This window comes from Anomaloglossus baeobatrachus, chromosome 11 (assembly GCF_048569485.1).
Source record: "Anomaloglossus baeobatrachus isolate aAnoBae1 chromosome 11, aAnoBae1.hap1, whole genome shotgun sequence".
Lineage (NCBI taxonomy): Eukaryota > Metazoa > Chordata > Amphibia > Anura > Aromobatidae > Anomaloglossus > Anomaloglossus baeobatrachus.
The window spans coordinates 15,623,872-15,641,340 of NC_134363.1; the positions used below are offsets into that span (position 1 = coordinate 15,623,872).

Sequence of the window (17,469 nt, forward strand, 5' to 3'; positions counted from 1 at the left end):
CTGGCTCTGCTCTTAGCAACACCGAAGGCCAAGGATCCGTAACCAAGGAGGATTCGGATACTGTGCAGAAGGGCAGGTTGCACAATACCCTGTGGCGACCTGATAGGCCAGGACATCACATTATTTTTTTAAATAGTACTACTTTTGGAGTTTCTAATATATGGTTAATATAAAATCACTTTATATCTGAATAAGTCCCTAAAATTTAGTTTTGTAAATTTCTTTTAAAATTTGAAAAATTACTACTAAAATACAGTTAGGTCCAGAAATATTTGGACATTGACACAAGTTTTGTTATTTTGGCTGTTTACAAAAACATCTTCAGAAATACAATTATATATATAATATGGGCTGAAAGTGCACACTCCCAGCTGCAATATGAGAGTTTTCACATCCAAATCGGAGAAAGGGTTTAGGAATCATAGCTCTGTAATGCATAGCCTCCTCTTTTTCAAGGGACCAAAAGTAATTGGACAAGGGACTCTAAGGGCTGCAATTAACTCTGAAGGCGTCTCCCTCGTTAACCTGTAATCAATGAAGTAGTTAAAAGGTCTGGGGTTGATTACAGGTGTGTGGTTTTGCATTTGGAAGCTGTTGCTGTGACCAGACAACATGCGGTCTAAGGAACTCTTAATTGAGGTGAAGCAGAACATCCTGAGGCTGAAAAAAAAGAAAAAATCCATCAGAGAGATAGCAGACATGCTTGGAGTAGCAAAATCAACAGTCGGGTACATTCTGAGAAAAAAGGAATTGACTGGTGAGCTTGGGAACTCAAAAAGGCCTGGGCGTCCACGGATGACAACAGTGGTGGATGATCGCCGCATACTTTCTTTGGTGAAGAAGAACCCGTTCACAACATCAACTGAAGTCCAGAACACTCTCAGTGAAGTAGGTGTATCTGTCTCTAAGTCAACAGTAAAGAGAAGACTCCATGAAAGTAAATACAAAGGGTTCACATCTAGATGCAAACCATTCATCAATTCCAAAAATAGACAGGCCAGACTTAAATTTGCTGAAAAACACCTCATGAAGCCAGCTCAGTTCTGGAAAAGTATTCTATGGACAGATGAGACCAAGATCAACCTGTACCAGAATGATGGGAAGAAAATAGTTTGGAGAAGAAAGGGAACGGCACATGATCCAAGGCACACCACATCCTCTGTAAAACATGGTGGAGGCAACGTGATGGCATGGGCATGCATGGCTTTCAATGGCACTGGGTCACTTGTGTTTATTGATGACATAACAGCAGACAAGAGTAGCCGGATGAATTCTGAAGTGTACCGGGATATCCAAAGGATTCGCAACAAAATATTGAAAATAATTTTTTTTTTTTGGGTTTGGTTTATTTGTCCAATTACTTTTGACCTCCTAAAATGTGGAGTGTTTGTAAAGAAATGTGTACAATTCCTACAATTTCTATCAGATATTTTTGTTCAAACCTTCAAATTAAACGTTACAATCTGCACTTGAATTCTGTTGTAGAGGTTTCATTTCAAATCCAATGTGGTGGCATGCAGAGCCCAACTCGCGAAAATTGTGTCACTGTCCAAATTTTTCTGGACCTAACTGTATATAGTAAAAAATGATGCTGAAGTAAGGTAGACATTTGGTAAATGTAAACTTTTTGGTGCTTTAGGACTGTAGGTAAAATATAAAAATTAAAAGTTTAAAATTTGCAACTTTTTCAAAATTTTAATCAAATTTCCAATATTAAAAAACCTCTTAAAACAAATTGATGTAATTTTTCCAAAAAAAAGGTAAAAGAAAAATAAAACAATCTCATATTCATCTAGATATTTAAAAGCAATCCCGAGTAATTATTACATATAGCAGCACATTTGTTTTGGAAAATGTAGATCTGTTTTTAAGATTTAAATTGGCTCGAAACCCATGTTAGTACAGCTTGGAGTTTTACTTTAGGCACTTAACATACAAACAATAAGAATCTTGCGCACACTGACAACATTAATCCTTCTAAAAGTCTTCAAGGGAGTTAAACACATTTTGTAAATATGTTTTACGATAAACATTTGATTTTTGGCAAGATCACATTGACTCATTTTCTGATGGATTCCTTATAATTTGTGTAATCAGATGCTTACCTGGAAACACCAATCATTTTGAATAGGAGAGAATGTCCTGCCAAAGATACCTGTAACGTCCCATGTGTAATAGAGAAACAGGAGTGAGCTCATCCATCCCGTGATTTAAGTTTCTTTACCTTTCCCTAAGTATTTATACGATCCCTGTGTATAGACAACCAGACGAGGCGAACAGACTCCGAGAAGCCACCCATCATCCACAATGAAGACTCTGGTGGCTTTGCTTTGTACAATCTCTGCTCTTGCCGGCTCAGGTAAGACTGGTGTAGCCTCTTCCCATCATATATACATAGTGCAATGAGGAGTGGCTGCAAGTTTTAATGACTTGTTCTTCAATGCTAGTCAACAGATCCCCATTTATGAATTAACATAATGTACATTATTGTCTGCTATGAAATTCAGCTTATGGCTAAGCTTCAATAGAATATAAAGATGTCAAGGATAGGGGAATTCTGTTGCCCCCACCTGCCCTCTTACCCTTTTGGTGCTCCGTGATGCCTCCATACCAGGAAAATGAGACCCAGTGCATATGCTGCCTCCAACTCAAAAATATTTCTCGGATTCATACATTCCTTTCCCAAGAAGCTTCAAAAACCCTAGTACATGCCCTTATTATCTCCCACCTGGATTATTGCAACCTCCTGCTCTGTGGCCTCCCTTCTAACAGTCTCGCACCCCTACAATCTATTCTAAAGTATGCTGCCCGGCTAATCTACCTGTCCCCGCTACTCCCCGACCTCTCCTCTCTGCCAATCCCTTCAATGGCTTCCCATTGCCCAACGACTCCAGTTCAAAACCCTAACCATGACCTACAAAGCTATCCACAACCTGTCTCCTCCCTACATCTCTGACCTTGTCTCCCGGTACTTACCTGCACATAACCTTTGATCCTCACAAGATCTCCATCTCTACTCCCCTCTCATCTCCTCTTCCCACAATCACATCCAAGATTTCTCCAGTGCCTCCCCCATACTCTGGAATGCTCTGCCTCAACACATCAGACTCTTGCCTACCTTGACAAGCTTCAAAAGGAACCTGAAGACCCACCTCTTCCGACAAGCCTACAACCTGCCAAAACCCTCAGTCTGATATAGCACCGCAAAATCAGCTCTACACTGACCTACTGTATCCTCACCTATCCCTTGTAGACTGTGAGCCCTCCGAGGGAAGGGACCTCTGTCCTCCTGTACCTGTCTGTCTCTTGTATTGTTTATGAATATTGTACTTGTCCCTATTATGTATACCTCTTTCACATGTAAAGCGCCATGGAATTGATGGCACTATAATAGTAATAAATAATAATAATAATAATAATAATATGCACAATTGCCAAATGCTCCATTTAAATGCCACTCAATATACATATATTTGTAAATAAAAAACTAATATTGTTTCTTTCAGATAGTTCATCGCTTTTCATTTAAATTCCATTGCCTGTGATTGACTTTGGAATCTAAGTGTATAACACGAGTTATCCAATTTCTGTTTGGGCAGCTGCTTTAAGAGACAGATTGTAGATGAGGTAGAAAAAATCCAGCACCGTGGTCTGCTTAAAAAAACTTTAAAATTCGATTTTATTAAAAATGATTAAAAATTACAAATTTAAAACTTACGCATTTCAGAACCCATGACTCCTTAATCATAGATCTATAATTCTTAGGGTTTGAAACACGTAAGTTTTAAATTTGTGTCATTTTTAATCTTCTTTAGAAAAATTGAGTTATAAAGAATTTCAAAGGATGATTAAGAAACCGCTATTCTTAGGCTCTGAAACACGTAAAATTTTAAATGTGTCAATTTTAATCATTTTTTAATAAAATAAAATTTTAAAGATTTTTTTTAAAGCATATAATTTTTCTATCTCATCTACAATTAATTTATTCAGTATATAAGGCAAAAAAGTGAACTATTCCTAAAAAGTTATTTTTACTATTAATTAATATAAAAAAACCCAATCACATCAATAATTAACAATAATAAATTAATTAAGGTTGTGCATACCGAGATCAGTGGATGGACGCTGGAACCTGAGCTCCCAAGTACCATAAGATAAACACCCAACGCGCGTTTCTACCTTCTTCTTCAGGGAAGGGGAATTTAAATTTTTATGTAACCTATTAATTGGAGATATTTGTCTCACTTTTGTAACTGTGTTTAACTAAATTAATTGGGTCTTTTATAGTCTATGACATCTAATTATTATATAAATAAACCATTTTAATTATAAACATAATTGAAATAGTAATTATTACATGTACTGTTGAAGGAAGACATGACCAACTTGTAACTGTACTTATCTGAGTTCCTGTGAACCTTCTGGATCCTTTGCTTTTCTATTGTTAATTATTGATGTGTCTAGATGTTTTTTATATTAATTAATAATAAAAATAACTTTTTATGGATAGTGAACTTTTTGCCATATCCTTCGGATATTGAATATATAATTATGATGGTGCAGTATCTTTACCAAATTCAATAGTCACATGTGAGGACTCTAATCGTCCTCATCTACAATTAACCTACGGGGAAAGTCTATCCTGGATTCAATGCATCAAACATGGACCTGACATATAGCTTGGTTTGGTAGACTGAAAAACTTTTTTCTTTTTTAACTTTAAGAGACAGATGCCAGCTGTGTAAAACAGCCGCTATCCACCATTTATAGAAAAAGCTTAGCTCCTGAGCCCTAATCACACACAGACACCCCTGTGCTGATTTATCTGTAAGACATTTTTCACTAGAGGTTTAATATACAGTATGTCCAAAAACTTCACATGTACACAACTATTAAAAATGCACTTGTGTGCTCATGCCGACCCAGCTCTTTCTGTCGTGTGTTTTTTGTTTTAACCCATTTTTTATACTTTGAATGTGGCTTCACGGAATCAATATTTAAGGGGGCTTTACACGCAACGACGTCGCTAACGAGATGTCGTTGGGGTCACGGAATTTGTGACGCACATCCGGCCTCGTTAGCGACGTTGTTGCGTGTGAAACACAGGAACGACCGTTAACGATCAAAATTACTCACCTAATCGTTGATCGTTGACACGTCGTTCATTTTCCAAATATCATTGCTGTTGCAGGATGCCGGTTGTTTGTCGTTCCTGCGGCAGAACACATCGCTACGTGTGACACCACAAGAACGAGGAACATCACTGTACCTGCAGCCGTCGGCAATGAGGAAGAAAGGATGTGGGCGGGATGTTACGGCCGCTCATCTCCGCCACTCCGCTTCTATTGGGCGGCTGCTTAGTGACACCGCTGTGACGCTGCACGAACCGCCCCCTTAGAAAGGAGGCAATTCACTGGCCACAGCGACGTCACTAGGAAGGTAAGTATGTGCGAAGGGTGTTAGCGATGTTTTGCGCCACGGGCAGCGATTTGCCCATGAAGCACAACCGACGGGGGCGGGTGCTTTCACCAGTGACATCGCTAGCGATGTCGCTGTGTGTAAAGCAGCATTTACTCAAAAAAGACTAATAACATTAAATCTCAATTAAATTTAGGGGTTTGTTTTACTAAAAGGCTTGTATTTTGATTTAAAATAACTTTTGTTTTCGGTGTAATTAAACATTCAGCACCATTTTCCTTTCGTAGTCTCTGTTTATGACTGTGTATTGCTGCCTGCAAAATGAGTCAAACACATTAAAGAGGTAATCCCATTTCCAAGATCCTATCCCAATATGTAGTAGGTGTAATAAAATGATTAGCTAAAATCTCCAAATTGAAATGTAATATAATTCTCCTGAATAGCTATCTCACTTACCTCATGTGCAGGGCATTGTAGTAGCTTAGCTATATCACTTACCTCATCTGCAGGGCGTTGTAGTAGCTTTAGTATTTATATGTAGTCGGTGTAATACAAATATTAGCTAAAATCTTCAAATTGAAATGTAGTATAGTTTTCCTGAATAGCTATATCAATTACCTCATGTACAGGGCATTGTAGTAGCTATGTAGTAGGTATAAAAAAAATATTAGTTAAAATCCCTAAATTGAAATGTAATATAGTTCTCCTGAATAGCTATGTCACTTACCTCATGTGCAGGGCATTGTAGTAGCTGTGTAGTAGGTGTAATAAAAATATTAGCGGAAATCCCTAAATTAAAATGTAATATAGTTCTCCTGAATAGCTATATCACTTACCTTGTGTGCAGGGCATTATAGTAGCTTAAGTATTCATATGTAATAGATGTAGTAAAAATATTAGCTACAATTCCTAAATTGAAATGTAATATAGTTTTCCTGAATAGCTATATCACTTACCTCATGTGCAGGGCATTATAGTAGCTATGTAGTAGGTGTAATAAAAATATTAGCTAAAATCCCTAAATTGAAATGTAATGTAGTTCTCCTAAATAGCTATATCACTTACCTCCTGTGCAGGGCATTGTAGTAGCTATGTAGTAGGTGTAATAAAAATATTATTTAAAATCCCCAACCAAATTGAAATTTAATATAGTTCTCCTGAATAGCTACTGTATATCACGTACCTCGTGTGCAGGGCATTGTAGTAGCTGTTTAGTAGTTGTAATAAGTATTCATATGTAATAGATGTAGTAAAAAAATAGCTAAAATCAGTAAATATATATAGTATAGTTCTCCTGAATAGCTATATCCCTTAACTCGTGTCCAGGGCATGGTAGTAGCTTTGCTATATCCCTTACGTCGTGTGCAGGGCATGGTAGTAGCTTAAGTATTAATGGATTCCAAAGTTTCTGGAATACCCTGCACAAAAGGTAAGCAATATATCTAGTCAGGAGAACTATACTACATGTCTAATTGTAGGTATTAACTAATATTTTTAAGACGCCTACTACAAATAGATTGTAACATTCTTAATAAATCCAGTTGCAATATTTTAAGCTCAAAAGTCAAATCTACAGTTAAAAATGCCTCCGAATGTGTAAATTAAAACAGATGAAAAAGGGCCATACATTTATGCAGCAAAGTGGGATTTGTTTTAAAATTTGATAGTTCTTAGTGGTTAATACTTTTTTATTGGTTAAGTATAAAATCAAAGAATCAGTGTTGGCAAAGACCAATGTCTGAGGATTTCTAGTTGTGAAAATAAAAAAGATAAATCTATTGACAACTATTATATTCACCTGAGTTCCTCTCACTGAATGTTCCCATATAATGTGTCTGGATTGTCTGCTTTTTTCCAGTCTTTCCCTATAAATGTATTTCGTGCATGTGCCGAAACTCTACAACATGTCAGGAGACTGAGACTGAATGTCTTGGAGATCGATGTATGGTCGCCTCCCAATACTATTACGTTGGTGAGTAAAGTCAATTCTTCATTTTACCAAAAATACAGTATCGCCATCTCAGTTCTTCTGATTTAGTAATGTCTACTTACTTATTTTCCAGTCGGAAAGGAGTTTAAGTCATTTTATAAAGGTTGCGCCAATGAAACTTTGTGTGAAACCAAAGGCGCGGGAATAATGAAAAATGCGAAATTTTATTTTTGGACGCATTGCTGCACTGGAGAGTTATGCAACAATCAAGTATATGAACGTAAGTGTCGTAATGATAATTATTATAAGGGATTAACTAACTAATGACTAAAATCTCAATACAATTCCTCATTCAGGCATCAATGGTTTTCCGGTTTCATAAGTATTAATTGATTTTCATCAGTGTCCGGCCAGTGTGTGTGTGTTTTCATCATAAGGGTGCGTGCCCACAATCAGTGTTTGCAGTGGTTTGGATGCAGAATACATCAGCTGTGTCCAAACCGCTGCGGTGTACAGTACATGCACAGTGGATGGATTTCTAGAAATCCCGTGCCCACTGTGCTTCTTTTTTCTGCAGCAAACACTGACCTGCAGCGCGTCTTTCCCGACCGTAGCATGTAAATTGTTTGCTGCGGATTTGCCTGCATCCTCCGTATTGAGAACACAAGCAGGAGACCGCAACACACTAAATCCTGATCGTGGGTACTGCTAGCTGCAGTCTCCTGCATTCTCCTGCGGAAGAGATGCGCGGCCCCGCATGTCAGGACCCACTGCATTCTGAATGAGTCCTGATCATGGGCACATATCCTCAGGGTTTCAAAAGTGATCTTTTTATATGTTTAAAACATTTCTACTCATTGCATTGTTAAAAAAAAACAATATCACCGTAGCACATAAATTGCATATCGAAGGCATTAAGGTGATGTCCATTTTTTTCCCAGAATTATAGACATCAATGAGCAATTTTGATCACTGACTTTACAAAGACAGACTTATCTCCATTATTTTTTGCAAAACCCCTCATCCACAAAAACCTCAGACATCTAAAGGATACATCTGTATATGATAACATGAAAAAAAACTTCTGCCTGGGAAAAATGACCATTTGAATGGGAAATTATGCATAGAGATGGGCCAACCCAAGGTTCAGTGTTTGTTGTTCATATCAAACACAGACTTTAAAAGAAACAATAGATTTTGGGTTCAGAGTTCGGATGCTTTACATATTCGAACCACTTGCAGATGCATCATTGTGCTCGGATATGTTTGGTGCTTGGCTAAGGGGTACTTTGCAAGTTTCAACATCGCTAGCATCGGCTAGCGATGCCAAGCGCAATAGTACCCGCCCCCATCACACATGCGATATCTTCTGATAGCTGCCGTAGCGAACATTATCGCTAGGGCAGCTTCACAAGCACTTACCTGCCCTGCGACGTCGCTCTGGCAAGTGACCCGAATTCTTCCTAAAGGGGCAGGTCGTGTAGCGTCACAGCGACGTTATTCAGCAGGCGGCCAATAGAAGCAGAGGGGCGGAGATCAGCGGGACGTAAACATCCCGCCCACCTCCTTCCTTTCGCCGGTGGAGGCAGGTAAGGAGATGTTCCTCGCTCCTGTGGCTTCACACACAGCTTTGTGTGCTACCGCAGGAACTAGGAACAGCATCGTACCTCCTATTGGTGTGACATTATGAAAATGACTGACGCTACACAGATCACCGATTTTTGACGCTTTTGCGATCGTTTATCGACGCATCTAGGCTTTACACCTTGCGATGTCGTTACCGGCGCCGGATGTGTGTAACTTTCGATTTGACCCTGACGATATCACAGTAGTGATGTAGCAACGTGCAAAGTTCCCCTGTCAGCCGCTTGCAGTGTTTAAGGGAACCTGTCAGCAGATTTGGGGCCTATAAGCTGCGGTCACCACCAGTGGGCTCTTATATACAGCATTCTAACATGCTATATAAAAGAGCCCAGGTGCTGTGTAGAACACATACATCACTTTATAGCACTCACCTAAACCGGTCACTGCAGTGGAGTTGGGCCAGATGGGTGTCTCCTTTCTCCGGCGCCTCCTCTTTTGGCCATCTTCGTCCTCCTTCTAAAGCTTGTGTGCATGATGCGTCCTACGTCATGCACACTTGCTGGCGCAGCACCATAGCTTATAGGCCCTAAATCTGCTGACAGGTTCCCTTTAAATGGCTCTCACTGGGGTTTAAAACAGCATGATCGGATGTAGTGTGTACAAAAAAATGGAAAACCCACTCCTTCCCTCCCCCTGAAGTGCTCTGTTTATGGCTGGCTGCATTTGGGTAGAGAGCCAAACTGCCCAAGTAGTGACTTCAATTGTTGTTAAGGTCAAGTCTGAGTCCAATATCGAACTCTATCTAAAGTACAGATGAACCCGCTGAACTAAACTTTAACGGGTCCAGTCATTTCTATTTATGTACAGTTTACGCAAATTTTTTGCGATTGTCAATTTTTTTTCAAACAGATTTTCTCAAACCAGTTTGCAGATTCACTTTGGTCTGAATAAATTAATCTGAGTTAAAAAAATTGTCATTTTTGAGGTTTCTCTGTAGACCTCAAACCAAAAATATTAAAGTAAAATAAGAAGTTAAAAAATAAGAACATTTATTTTATTAACCTCTCAAAGGAGGAAGTCACATTTTTGGCAATTTTTGAAGTCAGAAATGGATTCAGAAAGGGAAATTTCAGTCTCTCTTTATAGCTATGTGCACAGAGAGTTTTTGTGGGGAGTTTTCAGAGAGGAAACTGAGCAAAACCTTGTTTTTGCATTTTTGGGAAGGATTCAAATACTTTCTCTCAGTTTCTGCCCAGTTTCTCTTTCATATGAGTGAAAATTGTGGAAAAAGAAAGCGCAATAGGGTCTTACCCCAATATATATAGGGTGAAGCAAAGAATAATCCTACCCACCAATTCGGGTTGTGACAGTCACAACACCTATAGCAGCATGTAACACCAAGTCCCGGCAGCAGTCCCCATGAGGCAGATAACAGAGAGTAGTAGAGAATGGGTTTCACAGCCGCGCCAAAAGACTACTGGATTCTTCTCAGATTAATGTTTCTTTTATTTCATAACAGGTCAAGTCTACGCGTTTCAGGAGAACACAGCTCCCTTCTTCAGGACAAACCAGCAAAAAGATTTGATGATTTTTTGCTGGTTTGTCCTGAAGAAGGGAGCTGTGTTCTCCTGAAACGCGTAGACTTGACCTGTTATGAAATAAAAGAAACATTAATCTGAGAAGAATCCAGTAGTCTTTTGGCGCGGCTGTGAAACCCATTCTCTACTACTCTCTGTTATCAGTTTCTCTTTCAAAAACTCTGCATGCACAAAGTCTACAACTGTTTTCTATTTATGGCTTTCACTTCAAGAACTGCGTAAAAAAATCTAAACGTGAAAACCTAGCACTACACGCATACCTGATGCCTTACAATGTTGTTAGATCTGTCATCCATTCCAGTTTTCAGTTCTTCTAACTCTTCATACTGCATAAAAAATGAGGAAACCTGTTACTAGATTTGTAAACAATAAGCTATGCCCACCATCAGTAAGCTCCGGCTGCTGTGATTGGGTGCAGTGAGACACCTATCACTCAGCATGGGGGGCATGTCTGACTGCAACCAATCACAGGCGTCTGTGGGTGGGGAAAGCAGGGAATACGAGATTGATTAATGAGCGGCCGGCATATTCAAAGTAATTGTTGCCGCGTATTCTCTGCACAGCTGTTCCTCACCGCGCTGGTGATCGGGGAGCGGTAAGTATGAGAGAGGGCCACTCACTTCAGTCACTCGGGGGATTAGCGGTCACTGGTGAATCCTTCACAGGTGACCGCTAATCAGTACGCGGCACACAGACAGAGCCGCGGCATGACAATGAAGTCGGGTGAAGTTCACCCGAGTTCATTCTCATTGCGCAACTCTGTCTGCTGTCAGCCGACATGTATCAACGACATTGTGCAACACAAAAACGGAGATTCCACACGGACATTCCACGTACACATACACGGGCATTTTACACACAAACACAGACATTTTACACGTACACACGGCTCGCATACGCCATCACATGGATGCCATACGTACCGGAGAAATGCCCCCAAAAAACGGAACACGGACCCGAAAAACGGACCGTGTCACACGGACGTTTTTTATGCGGAAGTGTGTTTTAGGCCATATGTAGCATTCTAGAATTCTGTATATAAGAGCCCAGACCACAATGTAGAACAAAAAACACTTTTATAATACTCACACGTTAAGGCGGTCCGGTCCAACGAGTGTCACTGCTTTCTGGTCCGGCACCTCCACTCTGCTGAGATCCCAATCCTCCTTCTATTCAGCCTAAGCCGGCATTACAGACCTGCACAGGCCCACTTTGATCTGCCCTGCTAAGGGAAGATCAAAGTACTGCAATATGCAGGCACGAAGAAAGGTTAAAAACTGCCCGCACATGTGCACTACAATACTTTGATCTGTCTTAAGCAGGGCAGATCAAAGTGCACCTGTGCGGGATCTCAATGCTGGCTAGTGTGGATGACATAGGATGCGTCATGAACATGGGCATCGGAAGGAGGATGGAGATCACCGCTGAGAAAAGGCGCTGGACTGGAGAGCCGCAACCCCCATCGGACCGGACCACCCCCTAGGTGAGTATAATAAAAGTGTTTTTCATAATTTATAGAGTGGCCTGGTCTCTTATATACAGTATTCTGGAATGCTTTTGTGCCGCTTAGGGATATGGGGTACTCAGTCATGGGCCATATATGTACGGGGATGATGTGTCATGGTTGTGTAATGGCCGATGCCCGATCCCGGGACCCTGGGGATGCTTTTTAAAAGGGATTATATACAGGGGATTTTAGAGTTTATATCGTGATGTCACTTGTGGGTTTCCGTGCTCTGGTTTCAAAGGTACCTTGCTGTACCCTCCCTGGCAACCACCCTTCTACGCCACCTAGATGACTGTTACACAACCCCATCTTGAGCTACGTCCGTCCCCTTCAACTGTCACTACCGGACTCTCCTGATGTTCTGTCTGTCTGTCCCTTTCCACCGGGTTGCTGTATTGTGGACTGGACTGGCTCCACCTCTGGGCGGCCATCCATTGGGTCCCGGACTAGTCAATCATCCCTAATAGGGAGTGGGAACTGGGGATGTTATGTGTTTTGGTGGTAGCGGCACTGATCTTCAAGGTCCCTAGGGGTAGACCTGCATCTTTGCCAGGATGCAGTACCTAGTAGTGCCCTGAGGGGTTCAAGGGCGCTACACAATAAATAAGAGCTCACTGATGGTGGCCGCAGATCACAAGGGGAAAACTTGGTGATGGGTTCCCTTTAAACCTTACAATGTTATTGCCTTAGCTCCTGAGTCCTGCATTGTGGTCTTCACTTCTTTCTAAGCTGATGCCAGTGAGGCCAAAAAATGTAGATCCTTTACATCAAGGATATGTATTTCCCCCCACAAATCTGAAAGAAGCCAACCATGAGGCCTTCTAAGAGCAGTAGTAATGGCATAAAGAGTAAGGTGAGGGGATTGGGAAGGTAAGTAAAATGTACAATATTATTTAACAAATTTCCAGCCAACAAATTAATTCAGTAAAAAGGCATCTGATCCACTATCACGTTGCTAAATTTGAAAAATTTTGTAAAATTTGGGGAAAATTTTAGTTTTTTTGATTTGGTCACTTATGCTCGATTTGGCCATCTCTACTTGTTACCATCCGACAAACTGGTTGATCTCTGTCAATGACATCTGAATGTCCTCTCAGTAAATGAAAAACTACTTATTTAGAGGTAGAAATTCAGAAGAAATTTTGCCAAATTTAAGTTTAGATTATGTTTGACTCATACAAAAAGATGCTATATGTTATCAAAAAAAGGAAAGAAGAAAGTTACTTTTTATGACAAAAAACAAAAAATACTAATGTATTGGAATTACATTAACATGTTTTCTTGATCATAAGTTATAGCTCTTTTGAGATAATAATTTAAACAATAATTGAGCTTATTTCTACAGTTCCTAAAGAGGATCCAACACCAAATGGTGTAAAATGTCCATTCTCCCTCTGTGTCGGCACTTTAGAGGAATGTAAGACTGACAAGGAGATAAACTGCACTGGATCCATGGACCGATGTATTGACTACAGGGCAACTTTGAGGATTCAATGTGAGCAATTTTTTTCTTAAATTTGTATAAATATTTTGTAAACAAATTATCTTTTTGCTCAAACGCATGTAAGATAAAAATTATTGCAACTTAAAATATTCATTAGTCTCAAATAAAACATTTTACTGTTTTGTGTATACAGATTTTGGGAATATTCAAAAAATTGAAACATTTTAGCTTCCATTAAGGCCCCCTTCACACGTCAGTGATTCCAGTGCATATTGTGACGACGTGTGCCCCAAACGTATGGGGAACCACGCATCATGTAGCAAGAGTAAAGCACCCCGGAGCAATTTTTCACTTTAACAGTCCATTTGGTTTATTTATTATTATTATTTTTTATTCTTTTTTATTTATAGAGCACCATTAATTCAATGGTTCTGTGCATGAGAAGGGGGTTACATACAGAATACATATACAAGTTACAGTAGACAGAATAGTACAGAGGGAAGAGGACACTGCCCTTGCGGGCTCACATTCTATAGGATTTTGGGGAGGAGACAGTAGGTGGGGTGTAGGTCGGGTGGCAGCTCCACATGGTGGTCGGCCGGCAGCTCCGCATGGTGGTCAAGCAGTCAGGTCATTGTAGATTATAGGCATTTCTGAACAGATGAGGTTTCAGGTTCCGTTTGAAGCTTGCAAAGGTAGCAGATAGTCTGACATGTTGAAGCAGTGAGCTCCAGAAGACTGGGGATGCTCTGGAGAAGTCTTGGAGTCGGTTGCGTGAGGAGTGAATGAGAGAGGAGGAGAGAAGGAGATCTTGGGAGGGCCGGAGGTGACGTTTTGGAGTGTAGTGGGAGATTAGTTCAGAGATATACGGAGGAGACAGCTTATGGACGGCTTTGTAGGTCAGTGTTAGTAGTTTGAATTGGATACGGTGGAAGATTGGGAGCTAATGGAGGGACTTGCAGAGAGAAGCAGGGTGGTATTGAGGCAAGAGGTAGAGCAGTCGGGCAGCAGAATTAAGGATGGATTGGAGAGGGGCGAGTGCGTTAGCAGGGAGGCCACAGAGGAGGATGTTACAGTAATCGAGGCGGGAGATTATTAGGGCATGCACTAGCATTTTTGTAGATTGCGAATTGAGGAAAGGACGGATATTTACAGCTTCATAAACTTTACCGGGTCACATAACACAAAAGATGCCGTTCCTTTGCTTTCTCAGCAAAGACCAACACATATCATAAAGTCAAAACACTGTTGGATTTCCCACACCAGTATCCCTGACCCTTGTCAGTATTCAGACACTAGATTAAATCCTGGTTACCTTTCTCTGAAGGTGGATAGTGTCCTTACCAGGTCCCCCCTGACTCCAGCCAAGCTTTACACATGGACTTTCTAGCCCATACCTTCTCCAGAAGGTATCCTAAGCAGAGAAAACACCCTGCTTCTGTTCTCAGACTCTGCTGCAAGCACACACACTGCTCCTGCCTCAGAAACACAGGATTGCTTTAACCCTTGGAGTCACACCCACAGATGGTAAGGAGTGTTTAATCAGCCTCACACACCTTTCCCAACTTACAACCATGACTCTGCAAGTAATGCAATCCGTGGAACCAAAAGTCCCAGCCAACTTCACAATGCAGAGCACCAACGCTTTTACAAAACATACCGGCCATTTACAATGCAGCCGGTTGATGCCTCATAATATGATGACAGTTTTGATCTGTTCCGGAGACACGTACATACACAGGCAATTTAAAATCAATTGGTCTGCACAAACATCAATGTTTTCACAAGGATCATGTGTCCGTATGTAACACATGTGTGTCGGTGAGTTCTTCACAGAGACAAGTCCGTTTTTCTCTGGCAGCAAAGATGTCACATGGTCCAGACACTGATATGATCAGCGAGACATCAATGTGACATGTACCGGAGAAAACACAAGTCTATGAAATAAAATGATTTTCTATACTCACCTGTCTCCAGCACTGTTCTCTTCGGTGAGCCTGTCGCTTGCTTCTTGGTCCCACTTATTATGCTTATTGCATAATCCCTGCACCGGACCTGGAAGCAGCAGCACCAGAGACAGAAGCGTTGGACACAGCAGCGCCAGAAACATCAGCAGCAGAAACAGTAGCGTCAGGGCCGGGTGAGTAAAAAGTTCCTGCTCTCCGTGTGCTATGACTGAAAGCACACGGAGAACACAAATCTTGGCATAGAAATGGGCCATACGCACCTTCAACACAGCCGTGAAAAACACATGTTATTCACGGACGTGTGAAGGGGGCCTCACATTGTATTAAACAAAAGTGTGAATATTTTTCGTTACCAAATATTGACTGATGTTTTTATTTCAATAGATGAGAAAGACACAAATTACTCTGGCAAAGGATGTGTAAATAATGACACCTGCCGAAACAACCTTGACAGCAACATTGGGTTAGAAGAAATACACAGGGGATACCTGAAATGTTAGATGCTCCGTTAAAATCCAAGAATCTTCAAAAAAACTGAAAGAATTAATCAAGGAATTATTCTCTTTCAATTTCAATTATTTTCCTCCGATCTGTCCAAATTACAACTGTCTTTGTAGGATACGAAATATAACATTTATTTGGGAAAACTACATTATTTCTGGCTTTTTAGTTGGTGGTTGGGGCTTATTTGTAAGTAGTTACAGCAAAACATAGTAATATTGTTGTCACATTGAAAACTGTAGTATGCCAGCAATCACAAATTTTAGATCAATTTTCTAGCATAAGAATTATGGTCTGGTCAACATATCAAAGAGAAGAAAAAAACATTTGATATCTTTTGCTTTAAATTACCATGTGATTATCCGAAATCTTCAATAAATATTCACTGAGCAATATGTTTTCTCATTTTGATGCCTTAATGAATAAAGGGGTTGTTCAGGTTTGTGATTAAAAAGTCTACGTTAACTCTTTTTTACTTTGGACTAATGAATCTTCATAGTCCGTGCACCGCACACTGTCAGGATTCTCCGGTGTTGTTGTCGACAGCGGGCAGTCACATAGAATGACTGGAGACTTTGAAACAAACTTTTATCCTTAAATAGAACTTGTAATGTAGGATGACATCAGAATAAGCCGGCATGTGTGTAGAAAAGTCAACCACTTTGATGGCCTTTATTTGACGTAAGTTCCGTATTTTTTACCAGTTTTCCCCTCTGCAGGCTATATCTCTAATTTTCACTTGTTTTTAAGCTTCTAGTTGTACTAGTAGCTATGAAATTTTCCCATACACAGCTCAAAAACATAAAATATTTCTGCACCTTTGTCTCAGTGTAGTGCATGATCAGAAGCAATACCAAAAAGGACATTTTACAAAAATACTGAGCAGTGTAGCTGTGAATGCAGTTCTGTCGTGAGGTTACTTACTATAAAGCAACAGCAGTAGGGAATTAATTATATACTGGACAGGATTTCTGTGAAACCAGCCCGGGGGTGATATCTGCTAATGTCTCCCTTTGCCTATCCCTTGACTCAATGTCTTCTATGTATGCTCTCGTTAGTCCATATAATTGAGTAGGCAGCTGCAATATGATAGAAGTTAGAAAAAAGCCAACATCTGCCAATATTCTTCATAAAAACCTTCGCTTTTTTATTCTATATATTCAAAACATAGACTCTGTCTGGTCTATGCGTTTCAAGCAGAAGTGCTCTTAATCATGACAAAAGGAAAACATAATGTTTTGTGTCATGATTAAGTGCACTTCTGACCGACATGCGTAGACCGGACAGAGTCTAAGTTTTAAATTTGTGTAATAATTAAAGCAAAACTTTTTATGAAGATCATTGGTGGATGTTGGCTTTTTTCTAACTTGGATTGTACTGCTCAGGAACCGGACTGAATCATTCCGTGCTCCGCGCCCTTTGTTATGTCCATTCCTCTATGGTGAGCTTAGCTGCTTTTCTTTTCTTTGCAAATATGCTCCCTCCCTCATCCTATTTTTCCAAGTAAATAACGAGTTTGA

At 40.2% G+C, this 17,469-nt stretch overlaps 1 protein-coding gene across 1 annotated transcript; it reads left to right on the forward strand.

Annotated features, from left to right (window-relative positions):
• Positions 1-2,254: 2,254 nt before the first annotated feature.
• LOC142256242 (phospholipase A2 inhibitor and Ly6/PLAUR domain-containing protein-like) lies at positions 2,255-16,344 on the forward strand. Its single transcript, XM_075327818.1, has 5 exons — positions 2,255-2,359; positions 7,277-7,390; positions 7,482-7,628; positions 13,383-13,532; positions 15,833-16,344. Exons 1-5 carry the CDS (start codon positions 2,308-2,310, stop codon positions 15,946-15,948), a joined length of 579 nt encoding a protein of 192 aa, XP_075183933.1. The 5' UTR covers positions 2,255-2,307; the 3' UTR covers positions 15,949-16,344.
• Positions 16,345-17,469: the final 1,125 nt, after the last annotated feature.

Excerpts from the sequence above, each read along its gene's own strand:
- LOC142256242 (XM_075327818.1), top strand. The coding sequence starts at position 2,308 with ATGAAGACTCTGGTGGCTTTGCTTTGTACAATCTCTGCTCTTGCCGGC. Across the intron at positions 2,360-7,276 it reads CTCTGCTCTTGCCGGCTCAG|TCTTTCCCTATAAATGTATT; the intron begins GTAAGACTGGTG and ends GCTTTTTTCCAG. Across the intron at positions 13,533-15,832 it reads GGCAACTTTGAGGATTCAAT|ATGAGAAAGACACAAATTAC; the intron begins GTGAGCAATTTT and ends TTATTTCAATAG.